The 19,563-nt window shown below is 42.2% G+C and overlaps 1 protein-coding gene across 8 annotated transcripts; it reads right to left on the reverse strand.

The window, feature by feature from the left end:
* Positions 1-911: 911 nt before the first annotated feature.
* On the reverse strand, positions 912-18,701 carry LOC120723697 (catenin delta-1-like). Of its 8 annotated transcripts, XM_040015318.1 has the most exons (23): positions 18,618-18,701; positions 18,393-18,533; positions 12,999-13,124; positions 11,397-11,560; positions 9,237-9,305; positions 9,027-9,146; positions 8,654-8,916; positions 7,798-8,079; positions 7,457-7,694; positions 7,117-7,339; positions 6,759-6,954; positions 6,527-6,644; positions 6,248-6,401; positions 6,040-6,057; positions 5,693-5,761; positions 5,462-5,589; positions 5,142-5,292; positions 4,843-5,035; positions 4,453-4,661; positions 4,317-4,358; positions 4,148-4,215; positions 3,908-3,962; positions 912-2,542 (listed from the first exon to the last, which is right to left on the reverse strand). In XM_040015318.1, exons 4-23 carry the CDS (start codon positions 11,553-11,555, stop codon positions 2,484-2,486), a joined length of 2,814 nt encoding a protein of 937 aa, XP_039871252.1. In that variant the 5' UTR covers positions 11,556-11,560; positions 12,999-13,124; positions 18,393-18,533; positions 18,618-18,701; the 3' UTR covers positions 912-2,483. The 8 variants fall into 8 exon arrangements, with proteins under 8 accessions (XP_039871252.1, XP_039871250.1, XP_039871255.1 ...); XM_040015316.1 differs by having other exon boundaries at positions 18,393-18,701; XM_040015321.1 differs by having other exon boundaries at positions 3,860-3,962; positions 18,393-18,701.
* Positions 18,702-19,563: the final 862 nt, after the last annotated feature.

Here is a 19,563-nt window from a genome sequence, read left to right on the forward strand (position 1 = left end):
TTCCCTTGTAAACAGGACTCTGTGGCTTTTAAAAGTGAAAATGACTGCTTAAGATTGAGAGATGAAAGCAGGAGTATTATGTGTATGCTGGTGTGATTCAAACTGTTACAACTAAAAGTAAAGAGATTCAAGAATGAATAAATTGTTTAGTAGCTACTACAAAAAGCATGTGAACCTCCACACTATAGAATAAACTCCCTCACGGTGCTAAAACACCACTAACATGCACTCACTGGCCGTCTTCCTGCACCTTGTGTATTCAATTTAAGGTTAATTTTATATTCCAAGCAGACGCATGCACATCATAGCTTAACTAATATCAAACTTTCACACAGACATCATAGCTCATAGCCCTCGTGATCCAGCAGCTGCTTCTCAACCAGCCCACGATGCATTTCAGATGCGCTGCATACTTGAAACACCTAAACACTTTCGTATCCACAGACAACCAACTGTGTGTCTTTGACATGTTTGGAAGCAAACACACGCACACCTTCAGGACACTACCCTCCTGTCAACATGCTGCTCTGTGTGTAACCAGAGACAAACAGCAAAGCCGAGAACGTCAACGCTCGCCCGGCCTTCAGCTTTACTGTGGCGCTTGAAAGTTAGCTGGCTTTAATAAGGCTTGAGCACAAGGCGTGAGCAGTTTGAGGTCTTAAGTTAGGAGATTAACGTGTTTGTCTCTCAAATAAAAAGCATTCCCCAACTGAAAGCACTACTAATTCGATCTAAAGATGTGAGGGAGTGAATATCAAACACACCAACTATTAGCATTTGCCTTTACAAGAGTGAGGGGATGAAATTACACAGATGCATTTCCCCTCTTTAATTAGATATGTTTATCCACACGATACAGGAGTCCTTCCTCACATCAGCACACAGCCACATCAAGCACACGTTACCAAAGCTTGTCTAGGAAAAGATCTTTATTTATAAAAAACAACCAGTTACATACGTCACTGAAAAAAGAAAAAACGAAAGCAACTTCTCAGAGCCAAGGCAGGTAATGAATGGTACATCATAATTTTACATGGATAGGCAACAGTACAAATATACTATGTGTGTGAAGAGTAAAAAACAAAAACAAAAAGATGATTGGTCTCTTTTGCCTTTAAAACAACTCTGATGTAAAAGTGGAATTATAAAGTAGAACAAATTGCATAATGCTCTCATCCACCACTCCCATACATATAAACCTCCAGAAAATAAAAAGAAACAGACGCACAAAGAAATACAAAAAAACAAAACAAAAAACAAACCCAAAAACAAAATGTGCCTTCTGCCAGCCTCCCAGTTTAAATTACACCTGTATCTCTCCCAACCTGTTAAAACTCGAGTCTCCTCTGAGTACAGAAGCCTCCCAAATGTTTTAATACAGACAAGCATGTATAAAAAACAGCTACAGAATTTTATATTTAAATTTCTTCCAAAAAGTCACTTCAGCTGGTCCAGAAGAAAAAAAAGAAAAAGAAAAGATGAACAGGCAGGTGTACAGGAATGGTTAAGGGCCTTCTGAAGCTGTATGTCGAAATATTTTAGTGGCTTAGTAGTGTTTGTTCACAGCTTCATCTCAGTACCAGGTCTGAAGTGTTGGCTGGTTTAGTTGGCTAAACCCAAACAGGAAAATCCAAAATAAAGCAGCTGAAATTCTCTTAAATGTTCCATGTGGGGAGGGACAAAAGGGAACAAAACAAGAACAGCTTCATCACAGGAAGAGGAGCGCACAAAAAAAAAAAAAAAAAGAAAAAAAAAATAAGCATAACTGATGGAAAAACATGTGGTGTCATCTGGATCAACACACAATCATTCAAAAGGTCCATATTCATTTTCCACGTGCACACACACCCACAGGTTTACTGTATGATAAATATACACACACCTGCCCTTTCTTGTCATCCCAACTGAGAGAAAATAACTCTAGACAGGAAAATAACTCCTATATAAACATTCTCAATCTACAGGGCGGGCTGTCGGTGTCCCAACCTCCCATTAGTTAAATTAATGAGCCAAAACTACTGCAGTCACCCCCCTTTTCTTTTTATATACAGTATATACCCTACTTAAATGTCTAAATACAAACTTATCAGGGCCAATGTCAGGTGGCTGTAACATGACAATAAAATTGCCAAGAGGAGAAAAAAAGAAAGAAAAAAAAAAGTTAACAGCATGAAAAAAAAAAAAAAAAAAAAAAAAAAAAAAAAAAAAAAAAGCAAGCCAGAGGACAACACCAGAATCAAATGATTGTCAACAAAGGTGATTGCCTTTACAGAATAATTATAAGTTATAAACGGAATACATTTCTGCTGCTACAACTGAATTTGCACGTGTGTGTTGCTTGAAAGTCTTTGCCTGCAACACAACCACTTTCTTTGGATGCCAACCCCCCCCGCCCCCATGTTTTGATCCCATTTGTGTGGTGATAAGAGAGAGAAACGGGGAAAGGAAGGGGTGAGGAGAGGGAGAGTCTGGATCTTCTCTCCTCAGTAGCAGTGGTAGGGCAGGGACGGCCCAGTCTGGGTGATGCAAACTATCAGTTTTTCTGGAGGAAGAGACGAAAACACAATGATTAAAAAAAACAAAAACAAAAACAAAAAAAAAACAAAAAAAAAAACACAAGTACAAAAGATATGTGGCTGATTTAGACATCAAAGAAGGAGGCAACACAAAGACTTGTGTGGTATAAGTATGGCAATCTACACACTAGTGTTGTCACAGTAAACGACCTTTCAACAGGAGGCTACTATAATCACATTACTGCTTTAGTTTAGTTAAATTAGATTCTAGTTCCTGGCCTGCTGCCCTGCACATAAAACTATTCCATAATAAACTGAAGTCTGTGCTGAAGTCAATCATCCATTAATGACTCTAAACAAGTAACCGGGCTGCTCTGTGTTTGATTTGTTACGTGTCTTAACTGCCAAACATGTTTATTTAAAACCCTCACCATTCTGGTCATGCAGTCAGGAACATTTTACAAAGTAATCCAAACAAAGCTGTTAAGAAATAGCACTTTTTGCCACTACTTTCCTCACAAACTCAAAGAAATCAATGAAACCCATTTCTATTCTTGGGTGTGTGTTATTGTAGTAGCCGACACAACCACAAGAGTGTGCTCTCACACACAAATAACAACCCACAACACTGGAATGGATCTCCGAAAAACCAGACAAATATTTCACAACATGACAAAAGCATTAACACTTCCCGACATTCTTAAATCCACTCCAGCAGCTGATTGTAAAGGACTTTGAGGGGTACAAAGATTAGAGTAGCTGTCACAGCAAAACTGCTTTGGGAATCATCAATTTCATCAGAATCGTTTTGATTTTCATGTGCCATTTCTTGTCAAGAACAACAAATGTGACCAGTAACTTTTTTGTATGGCATTTAACAAAATAAATGCACGCATAAGGCACAAAATGGGCCTGAAGTTTCATGCCATTTGTACCAAACAGTCCCATGAGATCATGTACAGCAAACGGGTAGAAAACTGACACAGAACTTTGGTTTTGTATTAAAAGGACTGTAAGTAACTTTTAAAACTGTGGTATTGTGACAACACTAATGCATAAACAGTTATTATTCTGAGGATCTAAATGTTGTTATTTAATGATCAGCCCGGGGTTCGGATTTACAATGACAGAGGACAATGCACAAGGAACACCTAGCAGCATACTATACCAGCATGAATACACAACACATCAGGGTATCTCATATTTAAGCATCAGTACAACGACACCTCTGCCTGTTTTAGTTCACAATCAGACTTGGACCAGGTTTCACTCAGGTTTTCAGTTATTAGAGAAAAAAAGGAGTTCATAAAGTTCATGCAGGAATAGAGGTCAGTTGGACATACCATGCTGTTACATGCAGAGGGGGGTAGAGGGGATGGGGGAGGGCTAACCATCGTAGGAGTCCAATAGAGGCAGGGAGCCCTTTCTGCCCCCATACACCCCTCGCTGAGAAAGGAGCCGAGAAAGACAGAAAGAAAGAAGGCGGACAGGAAATGAGTGTGAGAAAATATGTGTCAGTAATCGTGAGGTTTTAAAAGGTTACAATCAGGAAATATTCAGAGCTGTGCAGGAGGTTAGGGATTAGTGTCATTAAGCCAGCAATCCAACATGTTAACAGTGACTTGAAGTACCGGTAAAGTGTCTGTGGTCTCATCCAGAGTGTGTCTCCTTTCTTTCTGGTCCAGTGTAGAGTAGGCCTCTGAAGGAAGATGAAAACAGGTTAAAATTTGTTAAAGATTTAATCTTGAGGCAGAACAAAAACCCCCAAAAACAAAAGAAATCTAAAAGAAATCTACTAACCAGGGCCAATGTCATTCAGGGGAATCATGTCCCTCTTTTCCCCTGACACAAAGAAAAACAATTCATGAGTTAAGCTGCAAAACTCTTCATAAATAACCCTCCTGCAAAATTTTATGTAAATACTTTCTCTGCTCACCTCTGTCCAGGAGGGGTGTAGTGCTGTCTTCATAGGTGCCGTTAGCTCGAGTGTTCGGGCCGTTAGTGGTAGCGGTGCCTGGGTTAATGTTAACCATGAAGTCAGTTTTCTTCCAGCCGTCTTTCTCAAGAGGTCGGCGCAGTTCCTTGTGAGCCCAGACGAGCTGCAGGACCTGGCTCGCCCCCCGCACTTCGCGATCAGAGCGCTTGCTGAAAGATAACCAGAGATAAGGGTTGGAGCTGTTATCATCTCTGATGAGTTTTCTGTTATATAACACACACACGGTTTACACCGGTTAGAAAACAGCTGCTTTTATACAAAAAAAAACAAACAAACAAAAAAAAAAAAACCACATACGCAAAGCACCTTTTCTACACTCAGAACACTTACCCATCTTTGTTGATTAGCACCAGGCTCTCGATGCCTCGTTTCTCTCGAAGGACCTTTGCTGGCTCCAATCTGTTGCCTAGCACCTCACTGAGCGTGCTCAGTACAGACACAACTGTCTCCTCGGATAGATTACGCCCAGACTGATTCTGGGCTCCAGGCAGGTTGGCCACAAGGTGAGGCACTGCATGCAAACCTGCAAGAGAAACTCTTACTCTTAACCCAAGTGCAATGAATGTTTAGAAAACAAAATGACACAGATGCTAAGATAATAGATAACAGCTAAGAAGAAACAACCTTACCTAGCAGTTCACAGTTTCGGTTGTCAATGGCAAGATTCCTCAAAGCTCCAGACATTGCACGAACCACACGATCATTGCCATGAGCCAGCAGTTCCGCCATCATGGGGAGTCCTTGCTCATGACGCACCTTGGCCCTGATATACCGACCATACTGTATGAAAAGCACAAAGAACAGATCAACTTTAGTTGTCATCTAATAACATAAAAACAAAGACAGACCCAACTATTCAGGGTTCATGCACTTTTAAAGTTCAAAATTAAACATTAGCCTTTTATAGCAGAGAGCCAGCTCTGAATCACTGATAAGAAATGATACTAACAGTCCACCGGCCAGCACACAGGTTCTGGATGGCGCCGGCAGCAGCCTCGAGCACTGATGGGTTCTGGCTCTCTTTGAGCAGTGACGTGTAAACACGAACCACTTCAGGCTGGAACAAAAGCTCATAACCTAAAGTTGGCAGAGAGAGAGAGAGTTGTATGCTTTTATATGAACACAAGCTCCCTGATCAACTATAAATCATCTGAAAGAGAAGCAGACACACAAACAGTACCTCTGGCAGGTGTCGTTCTCTTTGGAATATCAACCATATCTGCACTTCCATCATCTACGTCCTTCTTTCCTGCAGAAAAAAAAGAAACAGCAGATAAGACAGATATAGTGATGTTGGGAGGGGGGGGTATAACCATTTTCATATTCTCAGTCTTGTTATCTGGTCCAACATGCAACCAGTGGAACAAGCACCATCAGCATGCAATGCTATGTGTGATCATGCCTGTGGAATGCGTGTAAATTCAACGTTATTTCTCCAGGTGTTTCAATATGCATTAGTAAAATAATGTGATGAGAGGGATGGACAGCTTCGCAGGTGTTCGCAGAACACCAAACGCAAACTCTTACCTTTGGAAAACCACTCATCTAAACAGAGCACAGAGAGGAAGAAGTGAAATAGGGTGGGAAGAAATAAGGAGGGAGAAAAGGAAAGGGGGGAAACAGTAGAGTGTGAAAAACAGGGAAAGGGTCTTCTGCCACCAAAAAGCTCAACCCCACCAGTAACTGCCACTCACTCAACCACAAATCTGACACAATGTAGCTGTAAAACACCAACCTTTGCCTTTTCTAGAGCCAAAGCAGCCGCCCTTACTGGCTGGAGCTGGGCCCTGGTTGACAGGTATGGCCTCTGCGTATTGTTCAGAGCCGGGGATTTCACGGTGAACCTGATAGGACAGATTCCTCAGAAGGCAGACGCAGTTCTCCACCAGCTATAGGAAGAAGGGGTGAATGGGGACAAAAGGCTCAAACTCCAATTTTTATTTATTCATTTATTTTTTTTAAAATCGCACAACTGTCTTGCGAAAAAAGGGACAGTTATAAGTGAATTTTTAACCTTATTGTCCACATCTTTGCAGTTGATCTGTGACTGGACCATGTACATAAGTGAATCCACCAGCCCCGTGCATTCCCTCAGCTTTCGCCTGGCCTCGCTGCGTTCTGAACTCACATTCCTGAAGTAAAGGGAGAGAAGTTAAGCACATAATTGCATGTTTTCTCCTTAAAATAAGCTTCCTTTTCTCCTTCTTCAACTTCCTCTGCTTTGCATCCATTGATCTCTTGCATACCTAAGGCAGCCAGCAGTGTTGGTCAAGGCGGTCTGCCACTCCATATGGCGTGGTTTGCAGCTTTCTTCTCCTCCTCCGCTGTTCCCTCTCTCCCAGCCTGAGTGTGGAACAATCACCTCGTCAACTAGGGCATGCAGGGCGTGGTCCACAATCTCCATCTTAACCGAATCGTGGGATGAAAGGTTCCACAAGGTGCCTGGGATAATTTAGAATGAATATTAGAATGAAATAAAGAGACAGTTGAGCCTTTAAAATAAGAAAATATAACCACCACACAAATCTTCCAAATAGTAGTAACATTTAAGAGCCACATATATCAAAAAGAACAAAAAACAAGTATTTTACATAACAGTGATACCTGTGATAGTGTCTGTGAGATCCTGGTTGTGCGTTTTCCTCAGTAATCTGACCAGAGCAGGTACGCCATCGCAGTTCTTGATGGCGATTTTGTTGTCTTGGTCTCGTCCATATGAAATATTCTTCAGAGCCCCGCAGGCTGAGTGATGCACATCCTTACTAGGATGGTCCAGCATCGACACCAAAGCTGGGATGCCCTTTAGGCGGCGCACCTCTGATTTAACCTACAAACATAATTAGATACTTCCTTTTAAAAAAAGAAATTAGCAGAAGAAACACTACAACTCAGCATACAAAGAAAGAGAGAACTACCAGAAACACAATTGCAGAGTTGGCTTTACCTTGTCATTTTTGAATGTGAGGTGCTGGAGGAAGGCAGCAGCGTTGGTCTTGACAGGGTCCAGGCGGTAATTCAACATGGCGATAACCTCCGGAAGCTCTGGCTGTCTCCACGAAGTAGGAGGTTTTCTCAATGTGCTGTCCAGAGAAGCCATGCTTCCTCTCTCCATTGTCATCGGGACGGCCCAGGCGTATGGCTCAACGCTGCCTATGTCACTGTCCAAAGTGTCCTCGCAGCTCCTGTAAAAGTGGACGGAAGCATTTATCAAGAGTGTTTATTTATCAAATAAACTATGTAATGTTGTGAATTGACTTAGTGCAGAACAGTATGTTTTTATTTTACCTCAGTCTTCGTCTATCAATACCCCCAGGCCCCGGTCCCAGGCGTGGCATGGTACCATAGCCTCCAGGGTGCATGGGTGGAGGCCCCATTCCATATTCATCATATCCCATGCTACGTTGATCATCCTCCAAACCATAGTGACCGTGCCCATACCGCATCTCCATCGCAGAGCCCATGGCCCTCATTCCCCGACCCACCTGGGGCTGTGCTGCGTACGGGTCGAGCTGCTGGCGGCTCGGAGCCCGGTAGCCAGAGTCCAGAGTCCTGTAGCCATCCATTGGCCTGAGTAAAGATGGCAGTTATGAAAGTGATGAGTCGGGTTAGCTTAATCCTTTCTTTTCCAAAGAAAGGACAGTGTTAGATTGACAGAGATAGCAGGATAGGTGCTGCTAATGTGGAAAAGATCGACACGTGTTATCTGATGTCACATCTCGGCTTCTGCCTGACACTTCATGGTCTGTGGACAAATGCGGAACAGATGTTTATAGACTGGCTATATGTTACCATCATGTTATTATGGTGTTAAGTTCAAGGCCTGTCAACTATAAATTCTGCTCATGTCAGTTTCACACATGACTGAATGATGATGAATATGCACTACAAAAAAAAAAGCATGCTTAAAAAAAAAGGGGGAATTATATTTAGCTTTGAATTATTGAGTGTGGAAAAACATGTCTATTAGTATTAACAAGGGCTAAAAAGTTAAATAATTAATGAGGCAAAACAGGAAGTTATTCCCCTGTATGCAATGATGGAAACTTCCGTTACACTGTGGCTTGTAAAGACGTGTATGCTTGAATGTAGGGCAAAGCAGTCACCATTAAACGTCAAGACACTGTCTAGAAGCATCAATCACCTGTAGCGATCATCCATGTGTGAACCCCTGCTCAGACTAGCGTAGGCCTCTGATGGCGGACCTCCGCGATAGTCATCGTAACCACCCACAGGACCATAGTGGTAGTTTCTGGGTACTGTAGCAGTGGGGTAGTCCATTCCACCAGGCTGCCTGTAAGGACGGTCCAATGTGGCGCTGTAGACGCCCATACCAGGCACTGACAAGCCCCCATCGATGGACAATGACTCAGTAGGCAGGACTGTGCGCGATATCGGTTTCTTCATCTGTGGCATAGTGAGATCAGTCCAGTGTTTTAAAATGTTCATGGCTAAATTAAAATTTAATAACGTCTGATATCATCGGTGAAAATGAAGCATGCGCTAGATTAACATACCCCATTGTCCATCCGCCGCGTGGTTCCTTCTTCGGAAAAGACTGAATGCACTTCCTGAGATTCATCCTCTGGCGTGTAGCTCTCATCGAGAGCGCCATGTGCAGGGTCCACCATCCTGTACTGTAGCAAAGACACCACACGTGTAAATATTTAAGCATAGATAAAAGAACATTATTTTTTAAATGTGCTTAACTTTGTACAATCACATACCTGTGTGCCGTTTATATATGTGTCTGTCAGCTTCAGTCGTTCTATGTCTGCATCCCCTAAACGCCCGTTCTGGGATAAAAGAGGAAAACATGACTGTGAAATACACAGGAAAAAAAAAATTAAATATACTATTACACTGAAACAATATACAAGATTGAGGGTAAAGGCACAGTTCCCAGTAGTCTGTGCTGTCTACTTTTAACCACTCAGATGATATTACTGCTGCTGAAGCACATTCAGTGCTGACCAAACCGTCCCTGCATGTTTATGGTCTGTGAATCACTGCCAGACACGAAGGAGGACATTTTGGAATGCAGCCAGTCATCCTCACACCTCGTTTCCTCCTGCACTAAACTCTTATATAATCAAAGGCTGTCACAGTGTACGACTTGGGACACTTTCTTTCTAAACCACAGTAACACTCTAGCAATGCAACTACCTCGGTTAGTGGCAATCACATGCAAGCGCAGCACAACTGAGCTATTTTGGAAGCGTTTATCAGCAGCTGTTTAGCGTTTCGACACTCAGTTTCAGTATTACTGATACTGCCGACCAGAAAAACATTTAAAGACCTTTTACAATTTCTTCCACTTTGTTGCAATGCTACTGCGGTTTATTGTGTGCCCACAAGGAAGCAGGGCTGTGTTTTTGTTTTTTTTTAAAAGCGATATGAAGATTGGAAGAGCAGACTGTGCATACACCGTAAAGGAAGCACAAACTTCCTCTAGAGCTGGTCCTTCCTTTAATACCATCTGATTTACAAACAACTCTGGTATGCATTTGAACCCATAATCGCAGAACAGATACTGTGTGCCTTTATCATAAAGCATTGACAGCTATCACAAAGTTTTTGTAGCCTTCAGGCTTTCAAGGATTTTCATAAGACAAAACATGAGATCTAATCAATGTCAGCACGCCCTGAAAAAGGAAGGAAAACATTTAAGAACTGCTTACAAAAGTGTGCCAACTTTTCTCCTCTACTGTAAAAGTGTGACTTGATCAAACAAACAAAAACAGGTCCATTATTTTCTAACTGCTCAAACTTGCTACTGTGATAGTTAAGCGCTATGGTAAAGAAAAATGGCACATGATAACAGTGGGACCACATAAATTATTAGTCTGGAAAACAAAACAAGTGGGAGTCACAGCTAAACCTCTAAAAAGCTTTAAATAAATGTAAGAAAATAAATATACTTACTTATAGTCCCTCTTTTTTTAATTTATTTGAAAAAGAAAATGTAACGTCTTATAACATCTGCACAAAATCCATTATTGTCATTTAGCAAATCTGCCTCCATGAGTGCTCTCAGTTGTCAGATATGACATATTGACAGCATCAGAGCTAAAATGTGTCAGTTAATGGCCAAATGGTCAAAATGTATCCACTGTCATTTTGAAAAGCCATCCTAAGCCAACCTGTCAGCTTCCTGCCAAACCTGGAAGCTCTGTGGAGCAGCCATAACAATTTCTAACATACAACACACAAATTTGCAAGTCTAATAGATACAACATGCAGCACCAACACACAGACAGTTAAGACTGATGCATACAGCAGAAATGAATATCGACTTTTAAACAGCCATTCATCTAGTAGAGTTTAAAACAAATGAACACTGAGGATGCGACATGATCATGAAAGAAAAGAATCTGTGATCTTAAAAAAACAAAACAAAAACTTGGAGAAGAAAACTTGTTTAGAGGACTATGCAACACATGCACAATGCTGTGAAGGGATAAGAAAATGACTGAAATTCCACAGCAGGGGAGAATGAAAAATGAATGTGAGTCAGAGTGCGTCCGGTGAGTGACACTGTAGGCATGCTGACAGGTTTTGAAGGCATGTAATGATAAATTTGCAGATGAGAGTTAACGAGTCAGACATATGTTATCAGAGTCCATAAAGAAAGATCTAAAAAAAATAAATAAATAAAAAAAAAGTTACAAGAATGACGCACAGAAACGCCCTTGCTGAGCACTGGATGGGAGGAGGTGGGACCAAGGAGATAGGGGATGAGTGATGGACGGATGAATGTCAAGAGACAAACGATGCATGAACTCACGCCAAGGGTTGGATGGAGGGAATAATGATCCATACAATCAAAGACGTAGAGGTGTTGAAATGACTCAAGATGGGAATATTTGGGTTCTTTGGGCAGTTACCTGTGTGTGAGGGAGGGGACGACCCAAGGTTGAGGGGCTAGTGGCGGGGAGGCCCACTCTCCTCCTCTCCTCCTCCAGCGCCCTGGTCAGCTGTTCAAACTGCACCTCCTGCTCCCTGACCGACTCCAGCAGAGCCGCTGCGCTCTCGCACTGCTCCATACACACTACACAGCCCCAAGGGGAGACAAGGGGGCGTTACACACATGCATACAGCCCTAAAACAGGCTACAGCAGTGGGAGAGGGTGTATAACAAAAACACACTCTCCAAACAGAGTACAGCGAGATCCAGCTGATGCATGATTTGAATGGGGAGGTGGTTATCCTCAGATCTTGCTTGGTAACTAAGACAGAGGTTTTTTAGAGAGCTACGGGATTTCACAAGAGTTCGCTTCATGATTTGGCTTCAGTGATGAAATTACAACGGTTAGCGTAAAGACACGCCTCCAACTGAACGTCAACCAGAGAACTTTCCCCAATACACTAGAATTTTACAGGAAGAGACTTCCTGTCATGTCCATTTCATTCATCTCCCCCCCCCAAATGTCACAACTATGAGCAATATTTCCCACATATTCACACGTCATCAACAGCAACAGACAAGGATTCTACACACACAGACAAAAAAATAAATAAATAAAAATAAGGTGTTCCTCTTGCACTCTCTCACATTTCCAAGCACTTTGTGACAAATACAAGACAGAGCAGTTGATTCATTTTCCTTGTCAGTCACATCCTATGGGGCTCAACTGAATGAGAGACTGCTTAGAAAACCAGTACCAGCGACTGGTCAGCCTGCAGGCAGAAAACTTTGTAACAGAGAACTTTTGCAAAATACAAGGAAGAAAAAAACAAAACAAAAAAAAAAAAAAAAAAAGAGATGAATTGAGGAAAACTGATTTAAAAAAAAAAATCAATGTCTTTTTTGGCTAAAATAATTATATTTACATGGCCAACCCATTTAAATTCTGCGTGGGAAAATTTACCGTGTTCAAAGGATTAAAACAAGAAAAAAAACAAACAAAAAAAAAAAAAAACCCTGAAATCCCAACTTCACTGGTAAACTGCAGCAGAGAGGAAGTGGTAGCAGAGGTTTATAGCACTTAACCATAAAAGTTTGTTAAATCATAAAACGTGGATATGTAGTATTTTATCACAACATTACGTCAATGACTGCATGCAGTTTAATACACCATCATTAAATAAACAAAGATATCCTCTAAATTTTGACACTGTCCGATACCACACAAGAAATAAGACGCCAAGAAAAGTTTTTAAAACATGTATTAGTATCTTTGTATCACAAGACATTTCATGGATAAAGTTTCAGATAAGAGCAGAGAAAAGCTAAATGCTGTCCTTGGATAAGTCACTCCCCCCCACATTCAAGTAGAATAATTTCTGGTGATAAATAGAAAATCCTTTATATAAACAACCTTTACCCTTAGAGAATGAAGCTTTTTTTTTACTGAAACAGGAAGCTTAACACCACAACTTACAACCTTTAACCCAAAAGAGAACTGCACACTTCTCCTTATGGGCTGACCACTAAAAATGCACCATCTGCCTTTAAACTGGGTTTACAGAAAATCCAAAATACACACCTTAACCTGTGGGCAGGGTTTTGGTAGAAGAGGTGAGAGATCACACCAAGTTCAGAAGTGGCGCTTTAGTTGTTCATGTGTGGAAAGTGACCCAACCACCGAGCCCCAGAAGCAGGTAGAAATGGACTGCAGAGAAAGAAAGGAGAGGTGGAGGAAAGAGGGCGAGAAGTGTTTTAGAGAAGACGCATCGGCTTGAAAAAAAATCAGCAACACAGTGAGAATACCGTACAAGCGTGTCAACGGGGGTTGTTTGCTCGCTCTGTGGGGAGGAAGGCACAGCAGGGAGACAGATATACAGTAGTTTCAGCCTTTGGACACACCCTGTATTTACTCAACATTTGGCCAGAATATGGAGGCTAGCTGGGGAAGTTTAACAACCTGCAGCTATTTCTAGGTTGGATAACATCGATTTTCAGCATAAAGAGCTTAAGCAAAAGCAGGTTTTAGAGATTCTAACATATGTTCTTCTTACTACCTCTTCTTTTTGCCCTTTTTTTAATCCAAGCTTTTCTCTCTAATCAGTTTTCACCCTACCTGTAGCTCCGAGCATTAATTCCCAAATCTCCTAACTGCCTTATATCCCCTCCCTCTATATCCTTTGTTATTGTACCTTAAAAAGAGACATTGTTATACCAGAGGCAAGCAACTGGATAGTGGAGACTCAGATCCTCTTATCTGGTGATACACCCTGTTCTGCAGCGGCCCAGCTCTTCATGAGGTGAATAAACCCGCTATTGCTACACACCTGCATGACCGGTTGGACGAGGTGGGGGGGGGGGGGGTGACTAAATTTCAGTCACACTGTCTGGCGCACATGCACCAACGCAGCTGAAAGTTTGAACAAGAAACAGGGCCCTGCATTTACACTTCAGATAACAGGTGTAGAGCAAAGCACAAAGCAAGCATTGGGGCTCAAGATGTGATGATGAATGACTCGTCGTTTGACTTTCATGACCCAGCATGAGTTTATAAAGAAAATTATTAAAAACAAAACTATTACCACACAGTAAGATCATTTTCTCAGTTTCATTTTACCTAGTGAACTGACAGCTGCAGTGCCTGTCTGTTCCTGTACGAATTTCAAAATAATGACTAACAAAGCACACGACATTTAAAAAAAGAAAAACATAAAATAAAATCCCAGAATGGGGTGTGTTCAGTATGGGAAAAGAGGGAGGGAAAGTGGGATGACCTGATGAGGAAACCAGGCGTGGCTTAAGTGTTTCCTAAGACAAAGGAATCCACGAGAACCAAAACCAGCATTTGCATGTGGGATAAGGCTGGCTGCCAGGAAGCGATATGATGTCACCTCATTGACTCACAGAGAGTCATAACCTCCTACCTGAGCAAATCACAAACTGCTGTCGTGTTACCCACATGCCTTTATATGGTCACAGCCCAGACAGGGTTGATTTCATCCTTTAGAGATTGAGATGAACAGACTTTTAAGAGCTGGAAACAAATAAAACAGATGGACTTGTAGGAAAGATGAGGGAATGAGAGGGTGAAGCTTGGGGGGGGGGGGGGGGGGGGGGGTTGGGGGCGATAAGGAAAGGAGTGCTGAATCAAAGATAAAAGCTAATCTTGCATTCCTAGCATTGTCTCCTGCCAATTCAGCACAGCAGCCCACCCACTCATCCAGTGTGGAACAGGCTAAGGAGGACACTAGCTAATAATCACTCAGAGATCAGAGTTTACTGTGCTTTTGTGGCACTTCAAGGCAGGTTTACTGGTCACTGTGACCCAAACACAGCAAAATAAACTAATCAAGTCTCTAAAGCTGCTCTGTTTACATACCGTAGCTTTGTGATAAACTCGCATAGTCTCAATTCTTGGCTTGTTAAAATCATTAATATTATCATTACCTGTCTGTAGGCCATCTTATTGAACTAATGAGCACTAATGCCATTTGCACAAGATGAATTATAAACCATGATGGATATTTCTTGGCAGGCGAGAGTGTGTGTGTGTGTGTGTGTATATATACACACACTGTGTGTGAGCAAGTGTGTTATTGTGGTTTAACCACAGCCAGGAGGGAATTTGCAGCTGTCAGCCTGGGAGGCTGGAGGAACAATGAGAAGTTTGTGCAACTGAGAGCACAGGCGCAAGTGTGAAAAGGGTTTGGGAGCAAGAAAAAGATCATAGGACACATTTGACTGTGCACGCATCTGTGTTTATAATGTCACTCTTTACATGCGCATGGCTTCTGTCCTCCATCCGACTCTCTCTCTCACAGCTGTTAGTTTTGGCCTTGAAAGTCAGCGCAGAGTTTCGCTGAACAATGAAAACAATCAATGTCGTCCCACTGCCGCTCCCCTTTCCCCTCATAGCCACTTCCTGAGAAACAGGATGTTATGAATTCGACATCAGAGCTGAGGAGAGGTCCGCAATGGCGTCTTTGGCTCACTATAAATCCTCTACCCCAATAGAACCAGTAGTACACAAACCTTGAAAACCTACCTAAGGTACACTTTCATAAACCACCAGCTGATGGTTGTCTTCTTCCATCAACAGAGTGTTTTGCTGCGGCGAAAATCCCCCATGGTCAATATGTTGATCACACGACCACAAGGCACTTCCCACCCTGCCAATATTGTTCTCCATTTACTGGTTTCTGTTCTGCTTTTGTGAACTTTGGGAACCAATTTTTATGAACCTGCATAGCTAAGTCATTGCAATTTATTTTAAAATAAGAAGTTACTAGAGCATTTTTTTTTTATATAAAATCTGGGATAACATCAGAAAAACTGACACACTGACATTATCGTGAGTTCCCTTTTCTAATGCTAAATGTGAGAAAGAAAGTGAGAAACTCAGCATCACGGCTGCTCCAGCTACTGGAAATGATCTTATGAGTTAGCTGTCATTAGGTGTAAGGCCAGATCGTGCACGGGGCAGCAAACACGTGGCGTGTCCGCACGTCGTAAACTTTGGACGGTTACATGCTCTGTTCTCACATGAGGTACATCAAACATTACTTTCACTCGAATCTCCTACAGATTACAAGTACAAAGTCATTCACTTTAATCACAGTTATGCTTTTAAATAATACTAAAACAAGAAAATTATTGTTTTGCTTTTTAGCGCATTTTCCTTTATTTGGTCCCAAAAGTACCCCTGCAACTACCTGAAAACTCAAAGTTTCTGCTTTTTAAAAGTTTAATAAATCCACTAACCAAAATCTGAGTAAGCAGATGTTGTAACTTTATAACTTAGCACTTCAGACTGGTTAAAAGACTAGTTCATGTCTGATGCAACCAAATTAAATGTTTGCGGTGACTGTTTGCAGGCTCCATCTAAAATCAGTCTATTTTTGGGCTGTTGATTCAAGAAGCAGAGTGGTCTAACCACTGAATCAGATCACCATCTTCTCTTGGGTTTCAGACATTGTGGTCTGACATATATACACATACATACGTACATACACACATATATCTGTCAAAAACATATGCCCAGAAAGACCAACCTAAGACAAAACGTAAAGTGCCAGAGGAAACAAACGGAGCAACCCTACATGTGGACTTCAGGTACAGAGTCACAACATGGACTTATACACATTTTTAAAAAAGTCTATGTAACTACAAAAACAAGTTTTCCTATTTTGTTCTTTAAAAAGAGCCACACTGTTCCAAGTCGACCATGACAAGGAGAAGTAAAAGAGGTTCAACATGTCAAGTACCGTGCCTTGAGGTCAACTACAACATCTGATCGAACACTGACACACCACGAGTCAGACAGCTCCATCTGATTCTGCACCCATCAGTCAACGTGACTCACTCCTGTCAGGGGATATCTTATCATACTCACATGTAAGCAACAATATAGCCTCTGTCCACTTAATTAAAATCTAGTCAGTAACAGAGGCACCTGCACCAGCTCCCACTGAAACAAGATATTCACTGCTGAAATGCACATCTGTTCACACATCTCAAAGTAACTAACTGCAATTTGCTCTCAAGTCAGTTTGATGCCACTGGTGGTAGTTTAAGCTGAGCATGGCTTGTAATGGGATTGAAGCTTTAGCCTCCTAATCCACTTACATCCTAACACACACACACACACACACACAGTTAACATGCACGAACGTAGATGGACACACATACACACACTAGGCCCTTCGGGGATTAACCTGTACACCTCAAGAGAGCAGACACAATTGTAGTCTGTGTCGGCAGCACGCATCAACAATCAAACAAGGACTTGCAGACAGACTTATTAGTGGTGGCACCTGGAGCACATGAGTCAGCTACAGGTAAAGTGATAGGTACAGGAAGCCCGTGTAAAACACACTGTGTGCATTTGTGCCTTAATGAAACCAGTGTTTGTGAGTTCAGGCACACAAACAGGCTGACAGTTATCCCCACCCAGGCACTTTCCTAACAAAAACAAGTCCACACAGGACTCACACAACAGGTTCACAGGCTGACAAGCTAATAATCCCAGGATGTGTGGCAGGCTGCAAATGGAAGACCATTAACCTCAGAGAGTTCTGCAACATATACATACACGTCTAACCAAACAGGTTTCCAATTATGCTCCGGGACACGGGAGAGCTCCTAATCGTAATTATCGTCAAGCCTGTGCAATCTGCTCCCTTCTCCAGCTGAAAAATATGGATGCTACCCGCAGAAAGGAGGCATCAGCTGCAACGATAAGTAGGTCAAACCACAGTTAAGTGCAGACAGGCAAAAAAGAAAAAACGCTCGAGCATCACACTGCCATATCTGCTTGAACACCCCAAAACCTATCACCTGCAAGATCAGCTAACTGCTAGCACCCCTTCTGAAATCCCACGCAATGTCGGGAATTGATTTGCTAGCGTTAAGATAGCAGCGTGGGGCAGGAGCGACGCGGTGAGCTGGCACACAGAGACATAAATAAAAGGCGAACAAAGACCACGCATTTGACTTACTCTGTAGTTGCGCTAGCGCTACTACACAAATAAATGACAACGCCGGAGATCAAATCAGCCCAAGTTGGCGTGAATGCTCGCTCAGCACCCGCATGACCTCGTTTGGCTGTCTTGCAGCGTTAGCATCACAATAACCCACATAGCCGTCCCAGATCGCTGCCAAAAAAATAGCCAGGCTAGCGTTAGGGTAGCAAAAACAGATTAGGCACGGGAATATTCGGTTAAAGCGTCCTTCACAGTCAGGTCTGACTGTTTTCTTTGTTTTATCTCCTGGCACCAAAGGCTTGTTTGAGTCCTGCACGGCGAGCAATAGAGGGTCTCGATTTGAACTTTACGTTAGCATCGTTAGCTAGCCGTGGAGAGTCGATGCTGTGACCACTCCTTGCCAGCGCTGCAGTGCACCCATAATTTGATGGAGGGGGGAAAAACGCGACCCCCAGCACACGCAGCCATATGGTAACATTTACGAATTTACTCACCTGCTCTTGAAAAGCCTGCCCCTTCCAGACGGTCGGTTTTTTTTGTTTTGTTTTTTTACTGTTTTCTGCCCTCTTTTTTCCCCCTCCTTCTCCGGGTTCTGGGTCAAGCTCGTTAAAGACCGAGCGACATCACCGAGTTTTCTATCAAAAGAGAGGGCGGGATCAACGGCTACCGTAAAGACGCAGGCGCACACAAAATTCCTCCTCTCATACAGGTGTTCTTACGAGGTGGGCGCAGTCACTCAGCAGTCTGCTATCACAAAAGGGACAAAATTTAAAGTATCCCCTCCTAGATGAAACGTACACTGGCTGGTATGAGAAAGACTATTACAACAAAACGGAAGTGAGGGATTTAAATTGTGTTGTGGAATATAGAAGCTACCTCCCACCGCCTCTTATCTCCTCCCATTCATTCCCCTCAGTGGCCACACACACACACTGATGTCATTTCATTGATTGCCCAAGAACAATAGTCTGGGAGGAAGCACCACTTTCATGGGGAAGTACAACAACAGCATTCCTCACCAAGTCGCCAAAACTACTGGTATTAAAAACCGCTATCAACGGCCATCGTGCACATGTTACGCATGCGCTTGGTCTGCTGGTAAACATGCTTCTTTACATGAATCATGCTTGACCACAGCTATTTAAAGGATTTAAGGCTTAGTGCATGACTATACCTCTAAGGGTTTGTTTTTTATTTTTATTTTTACTATTTTGAATTTTAGTGTCTTTTTTAACACTTTGAGTCAAGTCTCTTTTTTAATACAGTCTGACTTTCCAGAGCTTTCGGTAAAATCAAAGAAAAAACAAACTACAAACTCTTAAACAATACTTAAGTGTGGGTAGGGTGGAAAGAGGAACAATGTGAGGAATTTCCCCCAGTTTCCTTGAGAGTCCCCCCACCCACAGTGATTCAGTGTGACCAGGCCTTAAGACATTATAAGTGCTGGGGGGGGGGGGCACAACACTGCACTCTAGAGGTGCAAAATGAAACTCTTCAGGCATCGAGTAAAAAAGCAACTATATTTATTCAGAATATCCACACTGACTAGCATATTATTGCCCTATCTATCCAGGAAGTACAAAAAAGAGGAAAAAAGCTGCAAAAAATGACAACAGTAGAGGTAGTGCGTTTTTAAAGGAAATAATACACATGTAAAAACAACTG

Source organism: Simochromis diagramma, unplaced genomic scaffold (assembly GCF_900408965.1).
Source record: "Simochromis diagramma unplaced genomic scaffold, fSimDia1.1 OVJJ01000685.1, whole genome shotgun sequence".
Taxonomy (NCBI): domain Eukaryota; kingdom Metazoa; phylum Chordata; class Actinopteri; order Cichliformes; family Cichlidae; genus Simochromis; species Simochromis diagramma.